This window comes from Mytilus edulis, chromosome 9 (genome assembly GCF_963676685.1).
Source record: "Mytilus edulis chromosome 9, xbMytEdul2.2, whole genome shotgun sequence".
Lineage (NCBI taxonomy): Eukaryota > Metazoa > Mollusca > Bivalvia > Mytilida > Mytilidae > Mytilus > Mytilus edulis.
The window spans coordinates 25,033,598-25,060,570 of NC_092352.1; the positions used below are offsets into that span (position 1 = coordinate 25,033,598).

General features: G+C 31.7%; 1 protein-coding gene across 1 annotated transcript; it reads right to left on the reverse strand.

Annotated features, from left to right (window-relative positions):
* LOC139487881 (neuropeptide SIFamide receptor-like) lies at positions 1 to 26,004 on the reverse strand. The gene is made up of 3 exons (XM_071273047.1): positions 25,420 to 26,004; positions 2,575 to 2,674; positions 1 to 1,153 (listed from the first exon to the last, which is right to left on the reverse strand). Exons 1-3 carry the CDS (start codon positions 25,793 to 25,795, stop codon positions 406 to 408), a joined length of 1,224 nt encoding a protein of 407 aa, XP_071129148.1. The 5' UTR covers positions 25,796 to 26,004; the 3' UTR covers positions 1 to 405.
* Between the last annotated feature and the right edge of the window lie 969 nt (positions 26,005 to 26,973).

A 26,973-nucleotide genomic window follows, 5' to 3' on the forward strand; every position in this document is an offset into this window, starting at 1 on the left:
GAGCAGTGGTCGTTACATACAAACGTTCACCTAAATTGTCCCAGTCAATGGATGAATTTAATGTGTCAATCAATGGCCACAGCCACACTGTTTTGAATTTCATTCTAATATACTTGGATACTGCTAGCCTTGAATATAAACACATACAGTATTGTCCCATTGATTGATCTATTGTTTTATTTCGATACTTGGGTACTGGTTTTAAAAATGTTCTTGCTTTGAATGTCAATATTTAGAGCATAATCCAAGCATTTGTTCTACATTGCTATGGAATGTTTTATTCACACTTTATTTTTTTTTACACCGTAAATGTGTCCCGTTTCCTTTTGTTTACCCATTTCTCGTTCAAATCCATGCCGAACTAGACTAAATATTAGCAAAACTCGGCATGCACTAACGTTATTGTTAATCATAAAAGTTACTGTTGAAACTACGCATACTTGATTTTCGTCTTTTTTCTATCCCATATGGCCTTAATGTTACATGGCCATTACTGTAGTCAACTGAGAAGTATCGTGTACTGGAATACTTCGGGTGTGAAGATGTTCTGTCCAAAAAGTGTTTACTGTGACATTTAAGCATGGCTTTGATTCGAAGTCTTATCTTTTTACTAAACAAGCAATAAATAACTGGGTTTATTCCGCTATTTGAAACAACCATCCACTGAGCAACCGGTGAAATATATTTGATGACAAACATAAGCGAGTCGTAGTCCCTAAACTGATCCATTTCAAAGTATACCCAGAATTGTATTATATAGTTTGGCAACCATGATATGAAAAAGATGATTACAACTACGGCTAACATTTTTACAACTTTGACTTTTGATTTGTGAATAACACCATTTGCTTTAAATATTCCGGGTGCATTTCTGTTCCACACACGAAATCCTATGAATGAATAACAGAATATAATCAGAATCAGTGGAATAGCATAAAAGAACACAAATATTCCAATAAAGTATACTTTTCTAACTGTTTCACTTGGATAAGTTTCAATACAAACTTTTAGTAAGCCACCCTGTAATATTAGTTCCCGGTATAAAACCATAGGTATACTAACACCAAGTGAGAAAACCCAAACAAAACACATTATACACTTAGATGTCGTCCAAGTCATCTTGTAGTTAAATGTGTAACATATAGCCAGGTATCTGAAAAATAACAGAAAAGAATTTTATGTTACCTTTATATCTTACGTTCAAATCACGACAAACTGATTCGATGCTTAAAGCTTAATGTCTAGTCTTTAGAGAATGTGTTAAATAACCTTTATTCTACTTTTTTTATGTTTGACATCATGACATGCATAAGTATGGTGGTGCTATAGATTACGAAAATGGAGCTTTGTGACCTTGGATAATCGGTACCAAAATAACTAGTGAATTACGGAGATGTATTACAATTATGTATAACCAAACGAATACAACAAAGGCACTAATTAGCTGACGTACTGCTTCCATTTCTTGATAAACCTTAACGTCTGTTCTGACATTAAAATATACGGTGATAAACTCAAATGTAGATGTGGAATTAGTTAATTATGGATATTTTAAAGTTTTAAAAGCTTAATTTGATTACAACATCATGGAGGTTCGCTAATCTGTTTAAAAATAACAAACTTTCTAAAAGACTTTTATAAATTGATAGTATATAAATAAAGAAAGTAAAAAAGCAAAAAAAAATTGAGTGTTCGTGTGCTTGTTTTCGAGATATAAGCCATTGAAAATTTGGCGGGAAATAACTCTCTAGATTTTTCTAACATTTAGCATTGGCACATTTTTGGTTAAAAAAAATATAAAAAATTAACAAGGAATTTATAAGATTGTGAAAAAATGGCCTTTTAAATTATGTGTAATAAAAATATGAAAGAAAAGTAGGGGTTAGTGGGCAATTTTTTTTTATGTCAATAAATGGATAAAACCAGAGGATTCCGAAAATCTGTAAAAAAACTAAAAAAAAATAGAGGAGCAAACATCCTTAACCTACTTCTTTGATAGTTAATGTACGCTCAATGTCTCAATGCTCAAACCGATAGATTATGATGGGCCATGCAGGTGTTTTTTGTTGTTTGGGTTGTTTTTTTTTTTTGTTGTTTGGGTTGTGTTTTTTTTGTTGTTGTTACTCTCGAATCCATATATATTAGAAACCATATTGATTAAAACAGAACGCACTCACGAAAAGATGTAGTGCACTTACGTGGTGTTTTGTAATCAATTTTAACTGATCACTTAGTTCTACTCTCAATACTATTAAAAAGGGATTCATTTTCAAGTAGTCATTTTTGTTTGAACATTTGTCTGCAGTAAATAAGGTACATATTTGATATCATGTCTCTTGTGTGTTTTGTGATTAATATATGTTAATTTTTTTTTTTTTTTTTTCGGGGAGGGTTGGGGGTCTTGATCTTATCAGTGGATTTTTTTGGAGCGGGTATTGAATCTATGAACAACGGTGCCTTGCGAGTTCTCTGTAAATGGCATTTGTCGTCATGAACTTGAATATCCGAACTCAAGTATACAGACTACGAGTTATGGAAGCAATAAAAATGTTTGGTAAATTACTGAAAACCTACCGATCTACAGCAATGGCAGCTAGTGTATTAACAGATGCACACACAGATACTGTTTGTAAGTATGGTGTTATTTTGCACATCACAGCTCCATACCGCCATTCTGGAAATACAAAACATACATATTCTGAGACATATTATAATCATGCGTTTTTTAAAGAAATGTGTGACCTTTCAAAATATGCTTGCATATTTTTTTATGAGAAAGGAAGGACGTTGTATCCCATATACAGTGCAATTGCGTTCTCTTTTCTTCTGTTTGTTTTTATAATTTTTGGTAATCCAGAAACTATATATAGGAAGAATTTTAATATGAATTCATTATCAAACATTGCCAGTAGATAAATGTTTATATTGTAAGTAGAACTAGACTTAATTAGCATGAATGGCAGGTCAGTTCTTACTGTCGAATTTGATAAGACCACGCCACTATTTTTCTATACCCAGGTCAGGTTATAATATAAACAAAGATAAGACAAAGTTTGTTTGAATTGAAAAGAAGAAAAAAACCTAGCTAAGATATTATATGTGTTAAATGGGGTTCAAGTAAATTACACTTCTAAGGATAAATATCTCTGAGGATCTAAGCGAAATTGAAAACTACGAATCTAAGATGACAGAGATTGAAAACCGAGAACCGAAGATAAAAGCGATTAACTATATACTGGTAATAAAAACTTCAGCAAACCAAATTATATCACAAAAAAACTAAAAACAAGCATAAGGATTATCACATTAATCCTTAATTTAAACCATGATTACCCTGTACATGTTATTGTACATTGTGTAACACTTTACTAGAAAAAAAATCCGGTTTTCGGGATAATAAGCCATATGAAGTGAATAGACATATTTATCTCAACCAGTGCAAAAGGTCTGAAAATTATCTATTACAATTTCGATTAAAATCTTAATTGTTAGAGTCGTTCTCTTCACGCACACATACACCCAGTAATATTATAGAAATGCAATTATAGGCACCTATAACAAAGTTTTAAAACCCAGTTTTTGAGATAAGTTATTGGTGCTAAGAATGATCATCAATTAAAATATATTATTTAAATATGCTCTCGAGTTCACGTATTCAAGAGGGAAAACCTTGGTTCAGGGAGATTATTCTTTAAATAAAGACAACAGTAGTATACCGCTGTTCAAAAGTTATTAATCGATTGAGACAAAAACAAATCCGGCTTACAAACTAAAACCGAGGGAAACACATCAACTAAAAGAGGGAAACAACAGAAACACTGACGTGAACAAAAAATAAACGACAATGCAACACACAGAAATACGAACTATAAGCTAACAATTGCTATTTTCCTGACTTGGTACAGGACATTTTAATAAAAAAAAATGGTGGGTTTAACCTGGTTGTGTGGCTAGCATAACCCCGCACTTATATGGGAATGTTAAATTTAACAATAAAATGACACCATTACACGACAGGAATACAGTACACATCAATGCAAGAACATTCAGAACAGAAAAATACACAAATAAACAATACAATAGTACATTTCGACATGATAACTACAGAATAAAAACGAACACGTAAACCAACATAGAAAATTCACTCATCAAAGATACCAGGATTGAAATTTCATATTAGCGCGTTTCGTCTACATAAGACTCATCAGTGACGCTTGAACATAAAAATGTTAAAAAGGCCAAATAAAGTACGAACTGTCTTTCACGCGACTGGGTCAACGCCTCAAAAGTGACGTCACAGGTAAAAATCAGGTATCATGCATTAATGTAACAAAAAATTTGTTCCGGCGTGACATTTGTTCCGCCGGAAAAAATTTCATAGGAAATATGTTCCAATGGAACTTATGTCACAGAAAATATGTTCCAGCCCTATAAAAAAAATTCCGGAACTAATTTTTAACCAAGTGTGAAATAAGTTCCGGAACAAAAATCACAGCACCATGAGTTTTGTTCCAATATTAAAATTAAAAAAAAGGTGAAATAAGTTCCTGTGATATTAGTTTTAAACAAAGGTATTTTATAGAAATCAATGAAAATGTTCTGCTCTAATTTATTTCACAGAAAATAAGTTCTGTGTTTGCATGGGGTACATTTGCAATTGAAGACATGTAGGATGAATATAAGAAATAAAAGCGATGATAATCATGATAATGTATCATAATTTGTATCTCTGTTTTATCGTTTAGATGGTATTCGACCTCCTTGTTTCCTGTTGAGCTGTCATGGGTGTTCTAAACATACACGTACTTAGCTATGGTCATTGCAGTTTTTAAAAAATGTGTCTTTTGTTTCTTTATGTCTTTTAATAAAATTGATCAGTCACTTTGTCCTTTTCAAAAAGTACAAATGTTCATCTTTAGCTATAATACTTTTTTTTCAGAATGACTTTTATTATTATTTCTTACACTACTCTTTTCTGGTTCATAATTGTAATTTTTAGTATTCTTAATTGAGTATGTTCTTAAACTTTTGCTTTACTCCGAATGATCCAAATTGGATGATTACACTTTTTATTTATTACATAATCAATATAATACATGTTTTTTTAATGACTTTAAACTCCCTGATGACAAGAGCTCATTATTTAAGATAGCTTGTTTAACCAGTGGAACATATTTCACAGACAAGGAACTTATTTCACCAGGTGAGGAACAAATCTCACAAATCCAGAACTTATTTCACCATGGAAGAAACAAATCTCACAAAGATGGAACTTATTTCCCATGGTTAGGAACAAATTTCACCAACCCAGAACTTATTTCACCAGGTAAAGTGTGGAACTTATTTTATAGAGATGGAACAAATTATACAGAAATTGTCTGTGAAAAAAGTTCTCCCAGAACATAATTCCTGTGAAATTAGTTCCACTGGAACTTTTTTCACAGGAACAAATTTTGGCTCACATTAACTTTGTAAAGGCAAGATTCATCAATGTATTTTAGACATTTACATGAACCATGCGATTAATAAGAAATAATCTAAGTAACCTAGAAGCCTAGAATGTTTTGATGAAAATATTGGCACAAACTTACTGATGATTTTAAGAGTTGTTTCCCTTTACAGATGTCTACCTTCTTAATATATGAATGAATAATGAATAAAAAAAAATCACCAAAAATGGTGACTGGATGGTTGTAGATAAAGGTTTTATATCTGAAACCGTTAATTTGGAAAGTGTGCGCACTTGAATATATATCATACGGTTACTTAAGTATTACTGAGCCGTTTCGGTTAATCGTATACCACGCAGATTATATTAACCCAGTAGTCAGTATGTCTATGCAAGGATGGATTCAAGAATTAAATCTGTTATTGAAAATAAAATTAAGGGTGCTATTTACTACGACAAATTGACGTTCGGCTATTTTGATTGGTTTGCTTACGTCGCTTTGGTTTGATGCCACTAAAATTCATACACTCGTTATAAGAATCAGGGGATATGGTATTATTTTCTAAGTTGAACATATTTGTATTATGTGCATGTTCTACATAATGAACAGATACAAAATGTACGTTTATATTTTATATAATTATGAACACTTGTGCTTGATTAGGTGGCAGTGCTTCTGCTCTAGAATGATTAAATGATATGTTTTAAATGTTTTGTTAATATGAAAACATTGAGAAAGGTATTTTCTGTATAGAAATAAAATGCATATAAAAGTATTGTTGAATAACACAAATTAGGACGATTATGTGATTAAAACCGAACTTAGAGCAATAAACGACGTCACCGTATTATTTGTGTCAATACATTTGTTATTATTTTAATCAGTGTTGGAAATGACGTAAACAGAAATAAACTTAATTTGCTAAAAACAGTAGCATACTATTTTAGAAAACCTTGTTGAAATAATTATTGACAATAATTCCTCAAACATTAAGATTGCCAGAAACCAATTCAGACATTTATATAAATCACTGAATGGTAACGAACATTTCCTATGCCGATAGAATTACACTTAATTGTAGTTTATGATGTTGATTTGTATCTCTGGTAAGAAATTATAGCAAGATATTACCGACATTTCCGGGAATAAATTGCCTCGACATTATTATCAAACATATCCCGGTAATTATGTAGACAAAACAAAGCCGGTCGATCATCGAATAAATCCAACAGGTGGAAGTAGATATTTGATTTGTAATTTGAATAATTACAGACCACGATTCTCTTCTTATCCCATCGAATCAATTAAAACAAGCGTATGAAAATTTCATTACGCATTAAAAGTATTTCTGGTTTAATATACATATTTCAGGAATATGTCCTTTATAAAAAAAAATAAACCATTGGAAAACATAACAATTAAGTCATGTATGTGATTGACGTAATTTCGATATTTATAACAATTTTTCATATATCTTGTATTAAAACTAACTGGATTTTGTTTTCTCAGAACAGGTGGACACCTTGTGGAATGAGAGTGAGTTTTTTGCAGGGTGCATACATTCCCTTCACAGGAAAGCAGCGAAACAATTTTAGTAGAACGAATTATTTTAAAAATTAATTGGGTGTTTATTGTGCATGTATTATAATTTTACGTGATTGTATCTTTCCAGAATATGACAATTATATCGGCAAACGTGAGAAGGTCAACCAACCCGTTTGATGATTAAAACACCTTTCCAATTGTGAACTTCTAAGTAGCAACATTCCAGCAGCACCTTCATACGGGGTGTATATCACCCAATTGACCCGATATTTCCATGCTTGCATTTCCTATCATGATTTTCTTGAAAGAGGATTGCTGCTCACAAGGAAGCTATAAAACTAAGAGTTCCAAATAGTAAAGTTGAAATCATCCCTTCGTAAATTTTACGGATGCCATCACGAGTTGGTTGATCGTTATCGAATAACCGTTTCACAAATGATATCGGATATGTATCGTCGTAACTACCATCCCTTTCCCTATCATGAATGTGACCTATCGAATTAGACTATTTACCGGATTTGTTATCACACAAGCAAAACGACGGGTGCCACATGTGGAGCAGGATCTGCTTACCCTTCCGGAGCACCTGAGATCACCCCTAGCTTTTGGTGGGGTTTGTGTTACTTATTCTTTAGTTTTCTATGTTGTTTCATGTGTCTGTTTATCTTTTCCATTTTAAGCCATGGCGTTGTCAGTTTATTTTCGATTTATGAGTTTGACTGTCCCTCTGGCATCTTTCTTCCCTCTTTTACAGATATTCTACTGTTGACAAAAAAACAACATTGGCATTAAAATTATCAATTTTCTAGCAATAATTGGGGCAAGAAGTCATTCTTTGCATGATGAAACTTATGTAAGCAGATCATTCCAGACTAGTAGTTGTCTCATACGAAGTATGCATTAATAAAGTCTAGTCTAGTCAACTAATCAGAAAGTTTAACAATTTCCACTGGATCTATAAGTAAATAGTAAGAAATCCTTTCGAGATATTCAAAACAAATTTTATTCAATCTCAGATAACGAGTTATTCCATGGGTTATCAAATGACGTTTAAGGAAGTTCACTACTCAGTTTCAAAATAACAAACTTTTCACAATACTAGTATATATTGATAGGGGAATAATAAAGGAACCAAATTCGCAAAATCAAATATAAGTCAATGTGCTTGTTTTCGAGATATTAGCCATTGAAATTTTGGCGGGAAAATCTTCTCTCTAGATTATTCATAGCTTTATCATTGACAAGTTTAAGTTCAAAGGGGGTGTTTTCAAATGTTTTTTTAAAGTTTTGGTCGTATGGAAATTAAAGTATAAACCCTCGATCAAAAAAGAGACTAAAAAGGACAACCAATACCGCCAAACGTTTGCCTGACTGGTTAAAATCTTATTCTAAGAGTAATTACATACTTTTATGAAATAGAAATTTATAAACCAAATGTATCAGTTAATTCAATGATTACATAGTTTACAGAATATATGTTTGATACTAGTACATTTCTCTAGTTTCAAAAGTAGGTTTGAAGACCCCGAAGCTTAGGGCCTGTGTTATTCAGCTATGATGATATAAAGTTGTCAAATAGTGATGCATCATGAATGTTTATATAAATATATTGTATGGTATACCGCTAAACTTATGCAACTATTTGTATATATGACTACGTTGTATATTACGTGATTTAACTTCAGAAAACCAACTGTCACAATGTACATCGTCTAGATGTTTTTATATAATCATGAATGTAATTGAAACGTCAAAACCGTCTGGTGGTGAAATAGATACCGACTAAGGGAAAATAGTATACCAATGACGGCCAAGTGTTTTATATGAAGAATATGTCATGAACTACCGTTGTTTGTAAAGTAGGAAAAGATCATTTATAGTTTTGACATGGTCAATGTTCATAAATAACCACAAATCTACACTCCGATCTATAATTAAAAAAGATTGGAATACGTTTGAGGTTGTAGTTAATTATTTCTGAAGACATATGAAAATCGTTTTATTTATCAAAAGATTTACTTGCACAATACACCAAAATGAAAGGAATTTTGCATGGTTCAAACTGCACCTAGCATGTATGTTTAATCATGGTATACTTCATTTTTTACTTGGACGGTTATATTCTGTTTAGAATCCATTCGTCCTATCTGAATCAGGACCAAACAAGTATGAAAGAATACCTTACTACTTTCAAGCGACAGAAAACTTTTTGAGATGCTTGGGTCGATTGTAAAATTGACTAAATGTTTCTTCTCTTCCCAGCTGTATACAAGGATTCGCTGTCTTCCTTCAAGTTCTTATGATTTGAATCTTATTGATAAACTGTATTATTTGTGTTGATGTCCTTTTGCCATTGAACGTTATGAAAACGACAATTAATCTATCGCATTGCAAACGGATTAATCATGAAGTGAATAACAACCATATAAAAAATTATATACATATCAGCAGTTCTGAAATTGTATAGACATTTTCATTAATGTTTGTTTGCTTATCGTAGAGTGCAAAATTTTAATGCATATTCAGGCCGAGAACAATTTAACAGTTAATAAAGCAGATATGATCTGTCATGACTGAAATAATAACTGAGAATATAAACTATATTGTCATTGGAAAAGTTGCATAATATATTTGAAGCAGAATTACCAACTATGTAATTTAAGTTATTCACTATTTTCAATTTGTTTATCACGACTTCTTCTGAAATTTGAACATCCAATGTTTAAGATGGGTCGCAAGGCTATATATATACTGCAAAAAGAAATTAAAACAACCTTGGAGAATAATATGCATTTTATTGTAAATAATTTGCAAAACAAACAAAATGAAAACAAGATCATTTTCCACATATACGCAACTGTTCACAAAATTATCACTACATCTACAGGAACCTCAAGGACATCTATGACAGTAATTTCTTCTATTCTATCGACTGTGGCTACATTTGTATCTGTTCCTCGCATGCATTTTGAAAGCTATCGAATAGTGTCCGGAGGTCTGGGGAATCTTTGAGTACTCCTCTCCTATAGCATTTTCCAGTTCATATAGTGTGTTCTATTGAGAACAATGTTTATACCCGTGACCTTTGCAATAAGATCGGTGATTTTGCTGGCAATTTCACTTTGACGTTCACTTGTTATATTTTTATATACCGCTTCACATTTTGAACTTCTTCTAGAGAACCACTGACTGGAACGAAACCAAACATGGCATGAATGTTCCTTATGAGGTGCTGACCAAGTGTTGTTTCTTTGTAGTCTATCTATAATCCAAAATGGCCGCCAGTGGGACTTAGTTTAACATAGGACCCTATGGGAAATACATACAGATGTCTTCTTTTAGAGAACCACTAACTGGAATGAAACCAAACATGGCATGAATGTTCCTTATGAGGTGCTGACCAAGTGTTGTTACTTTGTAGCCGATCCATCATCCAAGATGGCCGCCAGGAGGGGACTTAGTTTAACATGGGTCTCTATGGGAAATACATACAAATGTCTTCTTTTAGAGAACCACTGAATGGAACGAATCCAAACATAGGATGAATGCTCCTTATGAGATGTTGACCAAGTGTTGTTACTTTGTAGTCGATCCATCTTCCAAGATGGCCGCCAGGGGGGGGCTTAGTTTAACATGAGACCCTATTGGAAATACATACAAATGTCTTCTTTTAGAGAACCACTGAATGGATTGAAACCGAACATAGCATGAATGCTCCTTATGAGATGCTGACCAAGTGTTGTTACTTTGTAGCCGATCCATCATCAAAGATGGCCGCCAGCGGGGGGACTCTGTTAAATACAGTACCCTATGGGAAATACATACAAATGTCTTCTTTTAGAAAAGCACTTAAAGGAATGAAATCAAACATGGCATGAATGTTCCTTATGAGGTGCTGACTAAGTGTTGTTACTTTGTACCCGATCCATTATCCAAGATGGCCGTCAGACGGGGGCTTAGTTTAACATGCTACCCTATAGGAAATACATACAAATGTCTTCTTTAAGAGAACTACTGAATGAAATGAAACCAAACATAACAATATTAAACCAAATTTGGCTTATAACATCATTATAAGTATCTGTTACAATTTTTTACATTTTTAATATTATTTCAAAATCCCAAATAGAATCAGGTGAGCGACACAGGCTCTTGAGAGCCTCTAATTTGGCTTTGTACACCCGTGCCATATAAGACACCTGATGACCGTGTGGCTTATGTTAAATAAGAGTGAACCTTATGTTGTGACAATCCAGATTAAAGAAACCCAATGGATGTAGAGGCTACGTGACCAAATACTTTCTCTTCGACAAGTTTTAGTAACAAATTCTTTAAAATCAAAACAAGATCACTTTTATTTAAAAGTCATCATGAGTACTTTTTAAACAAAATCCACTTTATATTATCATAACCAGAACAGAAAATATCAGGAATTGTCAATTCAAAGTTACAAAACAATCTACTACTGTAAACATATGTAAGGGCACTCAAGATATTCATTAGATATGTATTGAAGATCTTTTTCATTCAAAATTTCAGGAAAAGTTGTCCTCTAAAATGTTGCTGAGTTTACAATAAACATATACGACAAGTGATCCTATACGTCCTCATCAATTATAACCACAGTGATAATTCCCAATGCAAATATTTACATTGTAAAATTAAGTCATAAAGCATATAGCAAATATGGCGATTATTTTATAGTAGTATATTTTAAAAATTGCAAACGTTAATGGATATAGTTAATCAACCTGACCTTTTTTATATATCATGGCAGGGTTATGCACTTTTGTTACGCAAAAAAAAATAGCACTGAACTTTGTAAGATCGACGATAAACAAACATGCATTTCTCGCATCTAGACTTAAACGAATTTTCAACATTAAATACAATATACGTTTTTGATTGTAATTTCAAGAGAACTAGATAATTTTAGCATCAAAACCAAGGCTGCTAGTGTAGGGTACATCATACCATCATACGATCTCATTGTCCATGAAATGCTGTATTCACGTTAATATGTTTTTTCTTTTTTTTTTATCTCCCCTTAGCGATTAAAGTAAAAATTAATGTCACCAACACCACACCCTGAAGACTGTACTATGTATTTCTAACCAAAAAGTAGACTTCATCTAACCAATTATTCGATTGTAAATCGCTTTGTTGTATCTAAATACACTATTTAGTTTAATCAAACTACGCAAGTCTATCATTTGTTGTGTTTTTTAAACTCCTATTTATTCTTTATTTAAATCAATTAATTGGCACTTTATACATGTTATAAAAGCACCTGTTTTTACTCGGTTCATTTACTGCAATGCAACCTCTAGGTGGGCGTCATTAAAAATAACTAGATATAATTGTACTATTCCAATTAATTAAGAAAGGTTTATCTGTACCATTCTAAGCATGTAAAAGAAGTGTTTTGATATACGCAGCTGTATTTTTCTTCATTATCAACTGTATTATAGTATCGTCTAATCACAAAAGAAAAGTGTTTTAAAACCAACAGGTTTTTTTTTATAAATGTAAGGCTGATTCCAATAGTACATCAGCGTGTCTATTATAATTAGAAGAAAATTAGAAGTTAATTAAAGTTTATATACCTATTAACGTAGAATCCTACTTGTTATACTATATATGTAATAGCAATGGTCCCATTTATCACGAAAGCTGAACTGATTAATTTCCGATAGCTTGCGTGAAAAACGAAACTTGCTAACATTAGGAAGAAAAGTTTGATAATTTAAAAGAAGTTCTCAGAAGTGCAAATGGAAGATTTGCCACAACCATTAGTAAAAAAAGAAGAAATAAATAGACTAAGTGTATGACATAGTCAACAAACAACTACACCAAAAACTAAACATATTTAGACACGTGAAACCGCGGAAGAGTTTGTGTGGATCTGTACTTTTGTTATGTTCTACAATAATACCTTGATGATACTAGTATACAATGAAGGTCCATTTGTTTTGAGATATTCGACATTAGGGAAAGTGCTATTGAGTTGTATTAATATTGCAACTGTTTTCAAAACTGTATTTAAATTACTTTCGATCTTATATGTCTTATATATCAAGAGTCTGTGTCCATGCATTATAACAAATACAATGCCGCGCTCACACTATCAAAATTACAAGTTTAGTGAATCGCAAACTATTGGATAAAACCCTAATTAAAAGATCACATCATAATGAACATATATACTAAATTTCTAGTTTGTGTGACCACAACCTAATGGTTTACTACCTAAATGCAAAGTGTGATTTGCAAAACAAAGTAGGTATAGTCACAGATTTTGATAATATTTGTCACACATGTTTCCATAGTTTTACTGCAGATTCATATAAAATAAATGCATTCAGATTGGAGTTCTTGTGGCACTTTGATGTGACAATCTGTTTTGTATAAGTGTTAATTTTTTAATTGAAGCAGTGACTGATCAATTTATCTGTTAAAACTGATTTTTTTGTAATTAAAAATGTTATTTACATGATGCGAAGGTTGTTTTTGTCATAATGCGTCAAACAGTTTTTACATGCAGTAGACTGGAGTAAACGGCCAATGACTGTCGTCTCACGCATGTACGTTCAAAACCCAAGAATAATAGAAAAAAATCTTCAGAAGCGAATCTTCGTATCCTCCTAGTGTAATCGTTTATCGTTTGTTATTATATATAGTTCATATACATATATTTAGTTTTGTTATTTTTATCGAATATGTATAACAATAAAGAGAAGTGGTATGATTGTCAATGAGACAAATGTCAAAAAAATCAAATGAATAAATGTGGGAAGATCATTTCCCATTTCTATCAAAAGTTTCTACTATTGATTATTTCCATAATATTGTTATTTAATGTTCCTGATATAGTATCTAGAAAATTATTGCCATTTTATTTCTGCAGTAGTTTTTATAACTTAAAAAAAAACGCTTCGTCTAAAGTTATATCATTACTACGCGATTTTCTTAAGGGCATCTGGTAGTGTCTATATCATTTATAAAAGCATGACTAAAACATCTTAATTGGTCACAAATTGAATATGATATGCATTATCTGTCATTTTGTTATATTAATCTGAAGAAACATAAAACAACTTACATGAAAATAGTTTGGGTTGGTTGTTAAACGCTTGGATTGAGACCTTCAATTATCATCGAACATACAAGACTAATTATAATTTTAAAACATTTAAGACATTGGCATCATTGATAATCAATGTTTATGTCACTTTTACAATTGATATAACTTTCCCGTGAGCATAGGTCTCTATCTATCTTCACAAACTTTTTGTGAGATTTCGGAATTTTGAAACATTTTTTAAGAGTAAACATAGATCCAAAGTTTATAATATCATTGTTCTGTCCGAAGTGTGTGTATAAAAAATATTTATCTCATTCACTTTGCATTAATACGAACCAAAAAATCTAAACTTTGCCTTATTCATCCCTTCAAACCGGCAATTGGACTGGTGTATTTAATCATTCAACATTTATTACATTAATTTGATAACGTGAATTGCTGCCTACTTTAAAGACAAGTACTTTCCTATTATGAAGACTGGTGGTAGGCGATATTTGTCTTTAACTTTCTCTTTATTCAATTATACTGAAAAGTATAGGCTGTCATTAAATTCAAAATTGCACAGAGGTTTATGATATTTTTTAAATGTTACAATAATGTTGCCGTGTGATAATTGTTATACGAAATGTTTCCGAAAATGTTAAAGAGAATGCAATAGAATTCACAAATATGACGTTCTTGTATTTTAAAATAAAACATATTCATTATTCTTTAAAGTCCTTTTCCGTTTTATTTTTGGTAATAAGCCAGACAGTTGTAAGACAAATTAGACTCTCAATACGTATTTATATACTCATAAAGATGACTACGTGTTTTATTAACTCAAAAGAAAAACAAGAATTTGTTTACTTGATTGATGGCGGGTGTCAGTTGTACGTGTATGTATTCATTGGTATCAGAAATGCACTCCTATCAAAACAAGATTCTTAATTGGCCATTAAATTAACAACACTAATTGGATTATATAATAATGATGAATGCATCTGGCTTGATACATGGAATTCTTAATGAAACTACACTTTTAAAAATCACAAGAAAAGCAAGTTGTGCGAATACAAACAGTATGGAAATCAAACCATAAGTACAAAACGATCCTATCAATAGACAAGTATTTTGTAAAAAATATCGCTCCGATTCCGGAAGTGGGAAGGAGGGGAAAAAAACAAATATCCGATGTTTTAACATTGAAACCAGTAATAATGTACTTCTGATGGTTGCTTAAGGACAGACAAGATAGTTTACACTGGTTGCATGTCATTTTTACTTTTTTGATGAAGGGCAAGATGTGATCTTTGTAAAGGTCTTCGTGTTCCCAAGTGAAGTGTTTTTTATGCCAGTTTTTCTTTTTGTCGGTTTAACTTTTTTACCACGATATTGTCTTTTTGTCTTCGATAAATGGTTTTAATATCTTAGAAAAATATTCTTAGATTGATGATATTCATTCTGAACAAATGCGTAAAGAATGTTAAATAAATTGGACTTAATTGGTATTTGAAGGAAAATGAATGATCATGTACATGTAACTGTAGTTTAAAGAATATACAAAGTTCATGATATATATATAAGCCATAAAAATGTAATTTCCCCGGCCTTCATCCTCTATTACTGGGTCTTCCTATTGCATGTTCTCGGCTTGAATAAATAATACATATTTGCCACTGGACGTTGAGTAATCAGAACTTTCTGTTTCTGTTATTTACCTGGTTGCTAGTCTACTGGAACAACGTAAATGGCCTATGAATTTGTGATTATTAATGAATTTGATAAACCACTTTATTTTATTTTTGACGTAGCTTCTTTTATTTATTTTGTACTAATCCTTAGCTGATAATCGTTTCAACAGGAAAACAAAAGGGAAACAAAATAATAAAGGAGTAGGCTATTGGCTTACATGACTACTGATATGAAATTCAACACGGAAATACCTTGTTGAACTTTTTTGCATTATATAATGTCAAAAAAACTACTTTGGAAACACAAATAAAATATTATGTATTTATTTAAATCAAGAGCATTCAAATTATTGAAAAACTATTTAATTGTACATCCATGAAATCTGTAGCGGATCACTTCTAAGAACTCGCAATTCAATAATTGTAAAAATTAGTTGTAAGCCTCATATAAAAATCAAATTTCCTCTGCCAATCCTAAATTTTAAATATTCATCAAACGTATAATTCCCAGTAAATTCGACCATTACGCATTTTACTGTCGATGACATCTGGCAAAAATTGTAGAATATTGTGTAGGCATATACTTTTATTTCTTCACGGACAAAGAGATATTGTTGATCAGAACAAGTTGGCATGTGGCAGATCTGTTATAATTAGTCGGTCAATAAGAATTGTAACAATGAAATAATTACCTTTCAAAATATATTTACAAAAGATATGCATTAGGTCTGTTATGTCTTGATATCAATAAAGCTATAGCACTAGTTCTCTTAGCTCGTATATATTCTTAAAAGTATCTCCGATATCAAATATTCGTTTAATTGAAGTTTTAGCATCTTTAAATGATAATATTTCACATTTAAAAAAAGATTTGGAAAATACTATTTGGAAAAATCAAAACTCATTTGTTGAAAAGGCTGACCTAAAGACCGACAAAATCATGACAATGAAGCAAAAACGACAAAAATATTTTATAACAAAAATGAACAACGCGAAATTTGAGTGGTATATCAGGTGCTCCTGAACGGAAAACATATCCTGCCCAATATGTGGTATCTGTCGTGTTGTTAAATGATAGTTCAAATTCAGTGTTGTGTGATGCCATAGCCGATGAAAAGAGTACGAGAATTGGAACATACATTGTATACGGGTAATCTGGGACAAATATTCAATAACGGTCAACCAACTCATGCTGGCGTCAACATAACTTCAACTTTACCACAAGAAATAAGGTATACTTAAAAAGCTAATGAGATCGGTAGTTGTAGCTGTTGCTTAGGGAAGGTAGTATTCAAAACCGAAAATATGAGATACGCGATTAAACATGTATAACTAAAATAATATACGATTTCCCTGCTTAAAACCCATATTTCTTTAGTACCAAATGCGGGAGACCAGCATTTCAACGTTGGAGATTACAAAAACAATGAGGCCTAACAAGGGCCTTGAGCACAACACTGAAGAAACATTTATTGGTGAAATGTGTATGGTAAAGTAAAATTGGTACCGTTTGTGTTATTAATGCAGCTAAAACCGTTTAAAGTAAATTTCGGGAGACCAGCATTTCAACGTTGGAGATTACAAAAACAATGAGGCCTAACAAGGGCCTTGAGCACAACACTGAAGAAACATTTATTGGTGAAATGTGTATGGTAAAGTAAAATTGGTACCGTTTGTGTTATTAATGCAGCTAAAACCGTTTAAGGTAAATTTTTCCTGAGGTGGTGAATCCATATAGGTAAAGTTCATTTATATATCAAAAAGACTAAATGGGAATCTTGCAAATTTAAACTATAACCCTGGGATTTTCATGAGCTGGAAATTTAGGAAAATTGCATAATTTAAATTATTTAAATACTGAAGTTTTACACCTGGTTAGATAATACACTCAAGAATGAATGGTAAGAGAATCCAATAAGATTGGTAACATGAACGATATGATTACTGTCTGCACATCCCATGAACCGTTCATGGGAAAACTTTCATCAAATATGTCCTACTATGGAATGAGAATTGGACAAAAAAGGCCTAACTATCATGATATACTCATGTAATCATATGTATGCACATTTAAAGTGATGACACATATAATATGGATAGTTAATATATCGCAGTTTATGACTGAACGACTGTAGTCGAGAACGAGTTTTCAATTCTTCACTCCCTCTTTCTCTTCACGCATACACCAATACCACCAACAACAAAAACAATAGCAGAATCACGAGGCACTTTTTTCTGTCCTTTTCCTGTGGGGGACTAAGAAATAAATTAGAACAACGGAGGGAAAATGACTTAGGACACTAAAGACTGAGCAGCATGAATCCCATCAAATACTGAATCAAAATAAGTGTCCATTGGCTTGCTGACTATTTGAATAAACAAAATGAATTCTGACAAAAACATGTAATTTAAAGGTTCGTCGTGCTGAAAAGTGATTTCATAGTGAACTTTCTTTTTAGATCTTTGTCGTTTTTTAGAAAAAACAAACAGAGGCGAAAGATACCAATGGACATTCAAACTCACAAGTCTAAATTGATTGATTGATTGTTGGTTGCTTAACGTATAGTGGCAAATATGTCGAAAATGAATTGACAAAGCCATGAAAAAGACAAACAGACAACTACAGTACACAAAACAGTCATTAACCATAAACTGACCACCAAGGACCACACTTAAAACTCCGGAACTTTATACAACTTTTCAATCGGTTAGTTAAGTTACGTATACATTACACATTAATAAATGACCTCGAGAAATGACGAAGACTAGTCTCCACCCTTTTATTAAGCAAACACCAAAAACACAATATATCCGGCATTACAATTGGTAAACATGTTTCCGTATGAAAATAATTCAATTCAAAATTTGAACACCGTATATACTACACTGTTACTATTTACCACATGCGATTACCTAGTCTGACATCTGACATATGAAGTTAAGCAGATACTTAAAGTACATATAAATACACGAATAAGTCTTTTTGAATGCAGATATACTTACTTTTTTATGTGTAATGATTGGTTCAAGAATGAGTTTATATATGCATAAACCATAATTATATATATAGGTGGCATGTTATATACCCTACTTCATAAGGTAGATGTGTACATATAGCTTTGATAAAATCGTAACAGAATCATTTTAAAGAGAGATCGAACCCTCGCCCCCTTTATATGAATCATAGGATGGATTGATTTCAATGAAAAGATCCTTATGATACAGACGATATAACTTCATTGTAAAAGTCGCCATGAATTATCATATTGTGCTATTGGACAATTGACGCGTGTGGATATACAGAATAAACAAATTTAATACGCTGCCTCATCCAATTGGAACGGGAGCCTCAAATGTCATGCTCCGTGTCAGGAGCTTCATTGATAAGCTTGGTAAATGTAAAAAAAAAATGTATAATTTTTTAGTGATCCAAAGGTGAACTGATGCAGGTTAAAGCTTCCTGTCCTTTGCCATAGTCAACCTATTGAGCAATACAGGTGAAGTTGAGACTTCCTGCAAATGAAACGTCAAAAATCTATACTATAAATGCGATGATTTCTTTTTTTTTAAATATTTCAATATGTTGTTTTGCTGTCGAGTATAGCTGTTTTTAATTTTAATTTAATAAAGTCCTTTAAAATGAAATTATTTAACGTGCAATTACAGTAGGATTGAAGAAAAATTTCGATTGTGTATTAAGAACGCGTGTAAACACTTGATTGAATGTAATTATATTTAATGTGCAATTATTCAATAAATAAGTTTGCGTAGCATAAAGTTAAAACCGATTTGTATTAAGAACGAGAATAAACACTACAACTCTTGACATCAATGGTACTTAGACTAATAATTTAAAGAGGAAAGTGCATGTAAATATCAACTGTTGAAAGGAAATCATTAGACAATTCGGATCAACCTAGCTAATACATGTATTGATGTAATGAGTATATAAGATTAGTCAACATATTTTCGCTTAATCGTGAAAGCTAGACTAGACATGGATTACTTTATAACTGACTATCTGATGCCTATATACTTTTAAAATCTGTCCGAGTGATTAGCAAATAATGTATGTCCGAAGCCGAAACAAATTACTCATCCAATAAATAATTGTAACATTTGTATGTATATGTTTTTATAAAAAGTGCAACGACGTAACATGACAGGAGTATTAGATAAAGTAGAATACTAGGAAGGATTATGGGTAATCAGAATCATTAGCTTACAATTGATTAACATTGGTTGTTTACATCTTTGGTCTTTTTGTGGATCATAGTTGTCTCGTTTGTACTTATACAATATCCCCTCGTTTGATAGTATGGACGTAAAGTGACCTATAATTGCTTAAATCGACGTCATTTAGTCTCTGTTGGGTAGTTGTCTCACCTTTTTTTTTTATAGTTGTAGAATTTATTCAATTGTTTTTAGACCCTAGGCAATTTAGAGCTTGAAATACTGTATCTATTTAAGACATTTGTCTATTGGTGAAGATTGTATGTTGACCACTGAATGTCTTTGAACTTTGTGTTGAGTTTATGTAAAATGACAAATATCCATTCGTTTGGTGTGTTTGAGCTTTTAATATTGCCATATGATTAGGTACTTTCCGTTTTGAATTTTTCTCGGAGTTCGATATTTTACTTTATACCTCGTATCTCCTTTTAGTCATTTAAATCAAATATTGTAAGCCTCATATCATTAAATTAGTAGAAATGATATGGGGCATCCATCCATGGCTAAAAATCTGCACATGCACAGCCGAAAGCACACATAAAGCATATAGACACATCGCTGTATTTGCTGTTCTTAATCTCAGTCACTAACACATATACATCATGTTCAAGTGTGATATAGCTTCAAAATGTCATATCTTCCAAATACACTCAACATAGATACCAGGATAAAATGTTATATTTACGCCAGACGCGCGTTTCGTCTACAAAAGAGGGACGAAAGATACTAGGAAACAGTCAAACTCATAAATCGAAAATAAACTGACAACGCCATGGCTAAAAATGAAAAAGACAAACAGACAAACAATAGTACACATGACACAACATAGAAAACTGAAGAATAAGCAACACGAACCCCATCAAAAACTAGGGGTGATCTCAGGTGCTCCGGAAGGGTAAGCAGATCCTGCTCCACATGTGGCACCCGTCGTGTTGCTTATGTAATAACAAATCCGGTAAATAGTCTAATTCGGTAGGTCACATTCGTGAAAAGGAAGGGGATTGTAGTTACGACGTAAGGAACATATCCGATATCATTTATGAAAAAGACTCATGAGTGACGCTGAAATCCAAAAAAGTTAAAAAGTTTCAAATTCAAAATGAATAATATTTTGTTCTTAGACATCATTAAAACCGTATTCTAAATTGTATATTGGCTAATCATCAAACAATTTAAAAAATATCGGAAGAGGTAAATTGTCTAGGCCATTAACAGTTCAAATTGTGTCGTCGTTATGGGACCTTGGGCTAATTCGTACGTCACACTGTACCATTAACAATTATATTCAAATTCATGACTTTACATGTACCATTGCCATTTATGGTGATATTCAAGGTAGGAAAAGTCTGCAATTAAAATACCAATTGCCTCACCGAACGTCATACGATAATTTTATAAGAATACTATTATAGAAAACTTTCAACATAAAATTCCTATTTCAAGATATTATAATTTTTTGTTAATTGAGAACAATATACTGAATTGGTTATATTAGCCAATATTTGTCAGCAAGTAGATTAAAATGCAGCTTCTTAAATATTACCGTGGAATATTTGAGATCTTCGTGATTGAAATTAAGTCAGGTTTTATGACATGAATATCAATAATGTGGTCATTTTCATAAATTTCCTGTTTACAAAATTTTGAATTTTTCAAAATACTAAGGATTTACTTATCCCAGGCATAGATTACCTTAGCCGAATTTGCATAACTTTTTGGAATTTTGGATCCTCAATGCTCTTCAACTTTGTACTTGTTTGGTTTTATAAATATTTTGATATGAGCGTCACTGATGAGTCTTATGTAGACGAAACGCGCGTCTGGCGTACTAAATTATAATCCTGGTACCTTTGATAACTTTTTGTGGGTGTTAAACAATTCATTGGCGTAGTTTAAGCTTCGCCTGCAACAATCCTTGATAGCGTTATCGTGTTGCCTTTTTTTCATCGGGGTGTGATTGTTGTCAACACCTATACTGTTTAGTTATACGGGTTATGTTCTCATACTTTTTTATAATGGTGTAATACTAAATCCCTCACGGGAGGGATTGTGCTTGATATTCATATAAAGAAGACATAATCTTTCAATCAGTTTAATTGAGGTATGAAACTGGCATGTCAGTAAATGCTAGTGACCCTTTGTTAATTTATGTATCATTGTCATTTTATTTTAGTTTCTTTTGTTACATATTCTGACATCGGACTCTGACTTCTTTTAATCTTGATTTTTACTGTGCGTATTGTTGTGTGTGTGTGGTTTTTTTTTTTACAGTGGCTAGAGGTATAGGATGAGGGTTGAGAACTCAAAAATTCCCCAGTTCCATTCTCAATTTTAGTTTTCTGATTCAAAAAATGATGTAACTAAATCAGTAGTGAGGGCAGCCATGTATTTAAGTGTCGTGAACAAACAGATAACCAGGAATAATCCATTACATTGCCATTGAGTTCTTTTCCCAACTAGCATGCGAGGCAGTTTTCCTAGGAAACCGTTTCAAATAATTTTCCTATAGTATAAAGCAAAAACATTTTTTTTTTTTTTTTTTTTTAGCTTAAATTGACTCAATAAACGTTCGTCAACAATTTACTTAACCAAAAGATTGATATACTGCAAGGGTAATCATATGGTGAAGTTTATTTCTTAAGCTTTTACGTAATATTGTGTCTCCACTTTACTTGTTTAATTGCTATACTTTATCAAATTCTGATTTGACATTGAAGACAACACACTTTCATTAGAGATCGAAAACTCCTGTGTACAGTAGAAATGAAATCAGTTCAGAGAGCGGAAATTGTTCCAGATTATTATTGGATCAATGTCTAAAGGCTCGAATTTGATGAAAGTTGAACAACTCTCTTTAAGTACTTCCTTTGTCTTTTTTCTCGTTTATCTTAGATTTATATGCAATATTTGCCACTGAACATCAACATCAAGAAAAAACTAGAAATTTAACTGGAATTTGCAACATTTCTACTAAGCATTTACCGCAAAGCAAAGACTAGTCGGCTCAATGTCAGAATACATTCTTTTCGACTGACACATCGAACAATTATTTGTATGTAAGCAGACTAGAAGCATCTGGCTCGGCGTGTCAGATAATTATAAAGAAGGTTCATATTAGTATTATATTTACGTGTTATTATATTTATATAAAAAAGTTGCTTCTTTACTTTTAGCAGCGATCAATAAATTTGTATTAGACATACTGCGTATTATTATGGAGGTGAGACTTGCTAATGCAAACAGTTTGAAGGCTTAACGCACATTGTACATGTCTTGTGGAAATCTGACGATTTTATAAGATTTGTACTTACTTATTTTAACCATATTGTATGGGCAAGAAAAAAAATGTCGAGTATATGTTTTCAAGAAAGGACAGAACAATGCATGCAACATTTTTTTAGTGCAAATTAAAAATGTGAAACATTCTGCACCACCAAAATCAGTTCAGTCTGAAACGACGCAAGTATTGGGACAATAATATTAGAATTTTTAATTCATTGTGAAATTTTAGAGGACGCGTATATAGTTTACATTTGTTCATAATGCGCTCATTTGTCAACTTCGTCCAACAGTTAAAAATAAATCACAAACAGAACAAAATGGTTGTATTTTGCCAGTCTTATGGTTATGGTTGGAGTCTGAGCGCGAAACTTGACAAGTCACAGATTGATATTTGAATACAGCACTACAAAATACCATTAAAACATTTATAAATATAACATACCAAACAAGGTGGAACTACTATTAAACACCGTCTTACTATACGATGCTCGCTACCGGTTTTCAAAGCAACATGAATTTCTTAAATGTAGCATATTCACAAAATAAAACGATTCAACCAGTTCCAAAAAAAGAAGACGTCATTACCGAAAAAGTAAAATTTATCTATATAACATACACAGAATTTAATTTAAACATAAACCATTAAACTTTAACACACTTGGATGGAATAGAATTTTATTCTTTTTTTCTTAAAATTTAGACGGACTTAGTGGCAGAAGATGAATTGGACCAAGTATACATGATAGTTAAAGAGACTTTCACAAAGTTTACTTTGATAGTGACAACCGGGCTTTAAGTGAAGGCTGCATATGTAGCTATGGACATTAAATGTTATGCAAACACAAATCTATATAGAAAGCGTTTAAAATTTTATGACAGCAATTTTAAAATGTGTTGTCTACGGAGAAAAACATAGTCCAGAGTTAAAAGATTAACCAATGCACATTTTGAATCAGTAAACGTGAACAAGAAATTAGAAATAAAGCCCAGAAAAGTAAACATTTAGCCCTGTTTTTCATGTTCACATGGTAAGAATCATATGTATATGCTCAATCTTTTTTTTTCCAGTGGCAGTCCACACAATATATCTATAATTTGATCCTTTCTTCAAATAGTATGAATTTTTTTTCTATTGAATGTTAAGAAAAAAACAATCAATTTATTATGTCATCAATACTTTCAGAAAAAAATGATTCCTTGAGTATTTTCTTATTAGTACTTTAAGATTTTATTACAGATAAATACATCTTATTTGATTGATACAAATGTTCAAAAAAAATGTTCGTTTCGAGCATTCTTCTTTCTTTGATGATGGTACTCCTACTAACTAATTTGACATTTGAAGATTTTGCTGTTTTAGTTTACTTTCATGCTTTTTTTCATGTTTTTAAGCATTTTGTATGTTTGCCTTTCCAAAATATCTTCCCGAGTGTAATGAAAATTTTCCGTGAAACATGTGTCGCACATACTCAAATCAGTACCATACTTTTTTCCGGATATTTACAATAAGCAATATTTGTAAATTACTGAACCCTCCAACTCAGTAATAAAAGGCCAATAGTGTATATAGCTATGTTCAATATCAAGGCAAATATGTTATGTAAATGCTTCGAAAATGACCAATATTGCTATTTTATTCTAGTTTCTATTTATTAATATAAATGGGTAATGACCGGGCAACTTCATGTCATCTAATAATACATGAAAAAAGACAATCCAGCCATATATGATTTAAATCGATGAACTTTGTTCAGAATGTATGTGTGTTTTGTTTTGAATGTTTATTTTTGTATTTACGACGTGTTACAATACGTCATGATTTAAAAAAGGCTACTTAAACTATCTTATAATCCTGGTACCTGTGACAACTATTATTACAAGAAAGATTTTTTTTTAACTCTTATAGATAGAAATTTTGATATTAAAGTGACGCTAGAATCTAGAATATTTTTAAGGAATATTGTACCCCCTGAAATGATATTTCTTATTAAATGCTGTTCGATCTTTAAGTACTAGTATATTCTTATCTTTTATATACCTTTTAATATCACTTTTATTTCATAGCTGCCCTTTGCATATCAATGACATAAACTTGAGTCAAACTTTCTCAAACTTATATAAACAATTATGAAAAATAGTATGATATACTTACCAACAAATATATGTGTTAGAAGTGATACTGGTATACAAAACAGCGATACTAAAATGTCAGCTATTGCCAGATTTACTATGAAAAAATTAGTCACTGTATGCATCCACCTATATCGCAAAACTACTGCTATCACAATGACATTGCCAAAAAGTGCAAATAAAAACGCAATACCATATGCTATAATGTAAATCGCAGTTATTTCCGGAGGGTGACGATACTCGTGAGGCATTTCAAAGTTTATAGTTCCATTTGAAGAATTTGTTATTTCACTTCCATTAGTATAAATGTTGGTATAGTTTTGTTCAGATACACTAGTAGTGTTGAAGAAGTTCATCGCAGGTACCGAATACTCTGTAATAGCACGATTGGTTTTCATTTCGAGGAGAAATAAATTCCCCTGTCAATCAAACAATTTGCCGTTTTCTTGAATGAACAGTTGGTTATGTTTATCGTATATTTTACATTTTCTGTGTCCACGCTTGTTGTATTTATTGATCAACTCTATGATTGGTGTGATCGGAAAACTCTTTATTCACAGTATTGATAAAAATAAAACTAGGAGCATGTTTCGCATTTAATTGTCTTTTCTTTACAACTAAGATAACACCTGTAATTAGTCATCTACACAGTGATTATCAAATACGCGTTAAAAAAATATATATGTAGGATCTAAAAGCAATGACGCCAGCAATTATACAAAGGCATGCAATTTCACTAAAGACTTTTCAAATATAGTATTCCAATTTCATTTTGTCATATTCAAGTATTTATACTATCCAGTATAGCGCTGTGGTTTTACAATACTCTTGTTAAGAAAAATACTAGTCTAGCATTTATACTATTTAGTAGCGTTGTGATAATACAGAACATTCGATTATTGATGAAGAGTCAATATTTTCAAAGAATTGAATTTGCTGCTGGTATAAAAATGATAAGGTACGGAGTGCTAATAAAATTAAGCTTTAAAGAAAACACCTTTGCTTGCTAAGATACATAGGTTATCTGTTTAACACTTCTCTACGTGATAGTTAACATCCAGTCTTTATGGTTTGTATGATTTTGTAATATAGAAAAATCTATGATTGATAAAATTCTTAGGTCGTTAATTGCTTTTTACATGAACATATCAAATACAATGCAATTCTTAAATAGGAATTTGATTGATTTTCGTTTGCTCAAACATCCAGTGGCACATTTTTTTCTGTGCCCATTCTGGAAGATAAGAACACGCCATATTGACTAGCAAGTGAACCAGGAAATTACTCATTATGTATAAACGCTAAATTGGAGGACCATTTAACATGAATGTATTTCTCTAAAACAATGTTCTTCAAATCATAATTATCATTAACAGTAGTATATTATGCAAGTGAGAATTTTAAAAATGTGTTTTTTTCTGATTAGTATGATGAATATTAAGAGATTGCTGAAAAGTGTGATTTTTAAAGATTTGTTCGTTTTGAGTAGGACTTTTTTTGGTATTAAAATACAAAATAAATTTTCGAAGTTCACCTCAAGAATCAACTGTTTCCTTCTACACGTGTATTTGATATA

Coding starts and splice junctions, on each gene's coding strand:
- LOC139487881 (XM_071273047.1), bottom strand. CDS start 25,795: ATGAAAACCAATCGTGCTATTACAGAGTATTCGGTACCTGCGATGAAC. Junction 2,675..25,419: donor TCTAACACATATATTTGTTG/GTAAGTATATCA, acceptor TTGTATTTCCAG/AATGGCGGTATGGAGCTGTG. Junction 1,154..2,574: donor GCTGCCATTGCTGTAGATCG/GTAGGTTTTCAG, acceptor GTTATTTTTCAG/ATACCTGGCTATATGTTACA.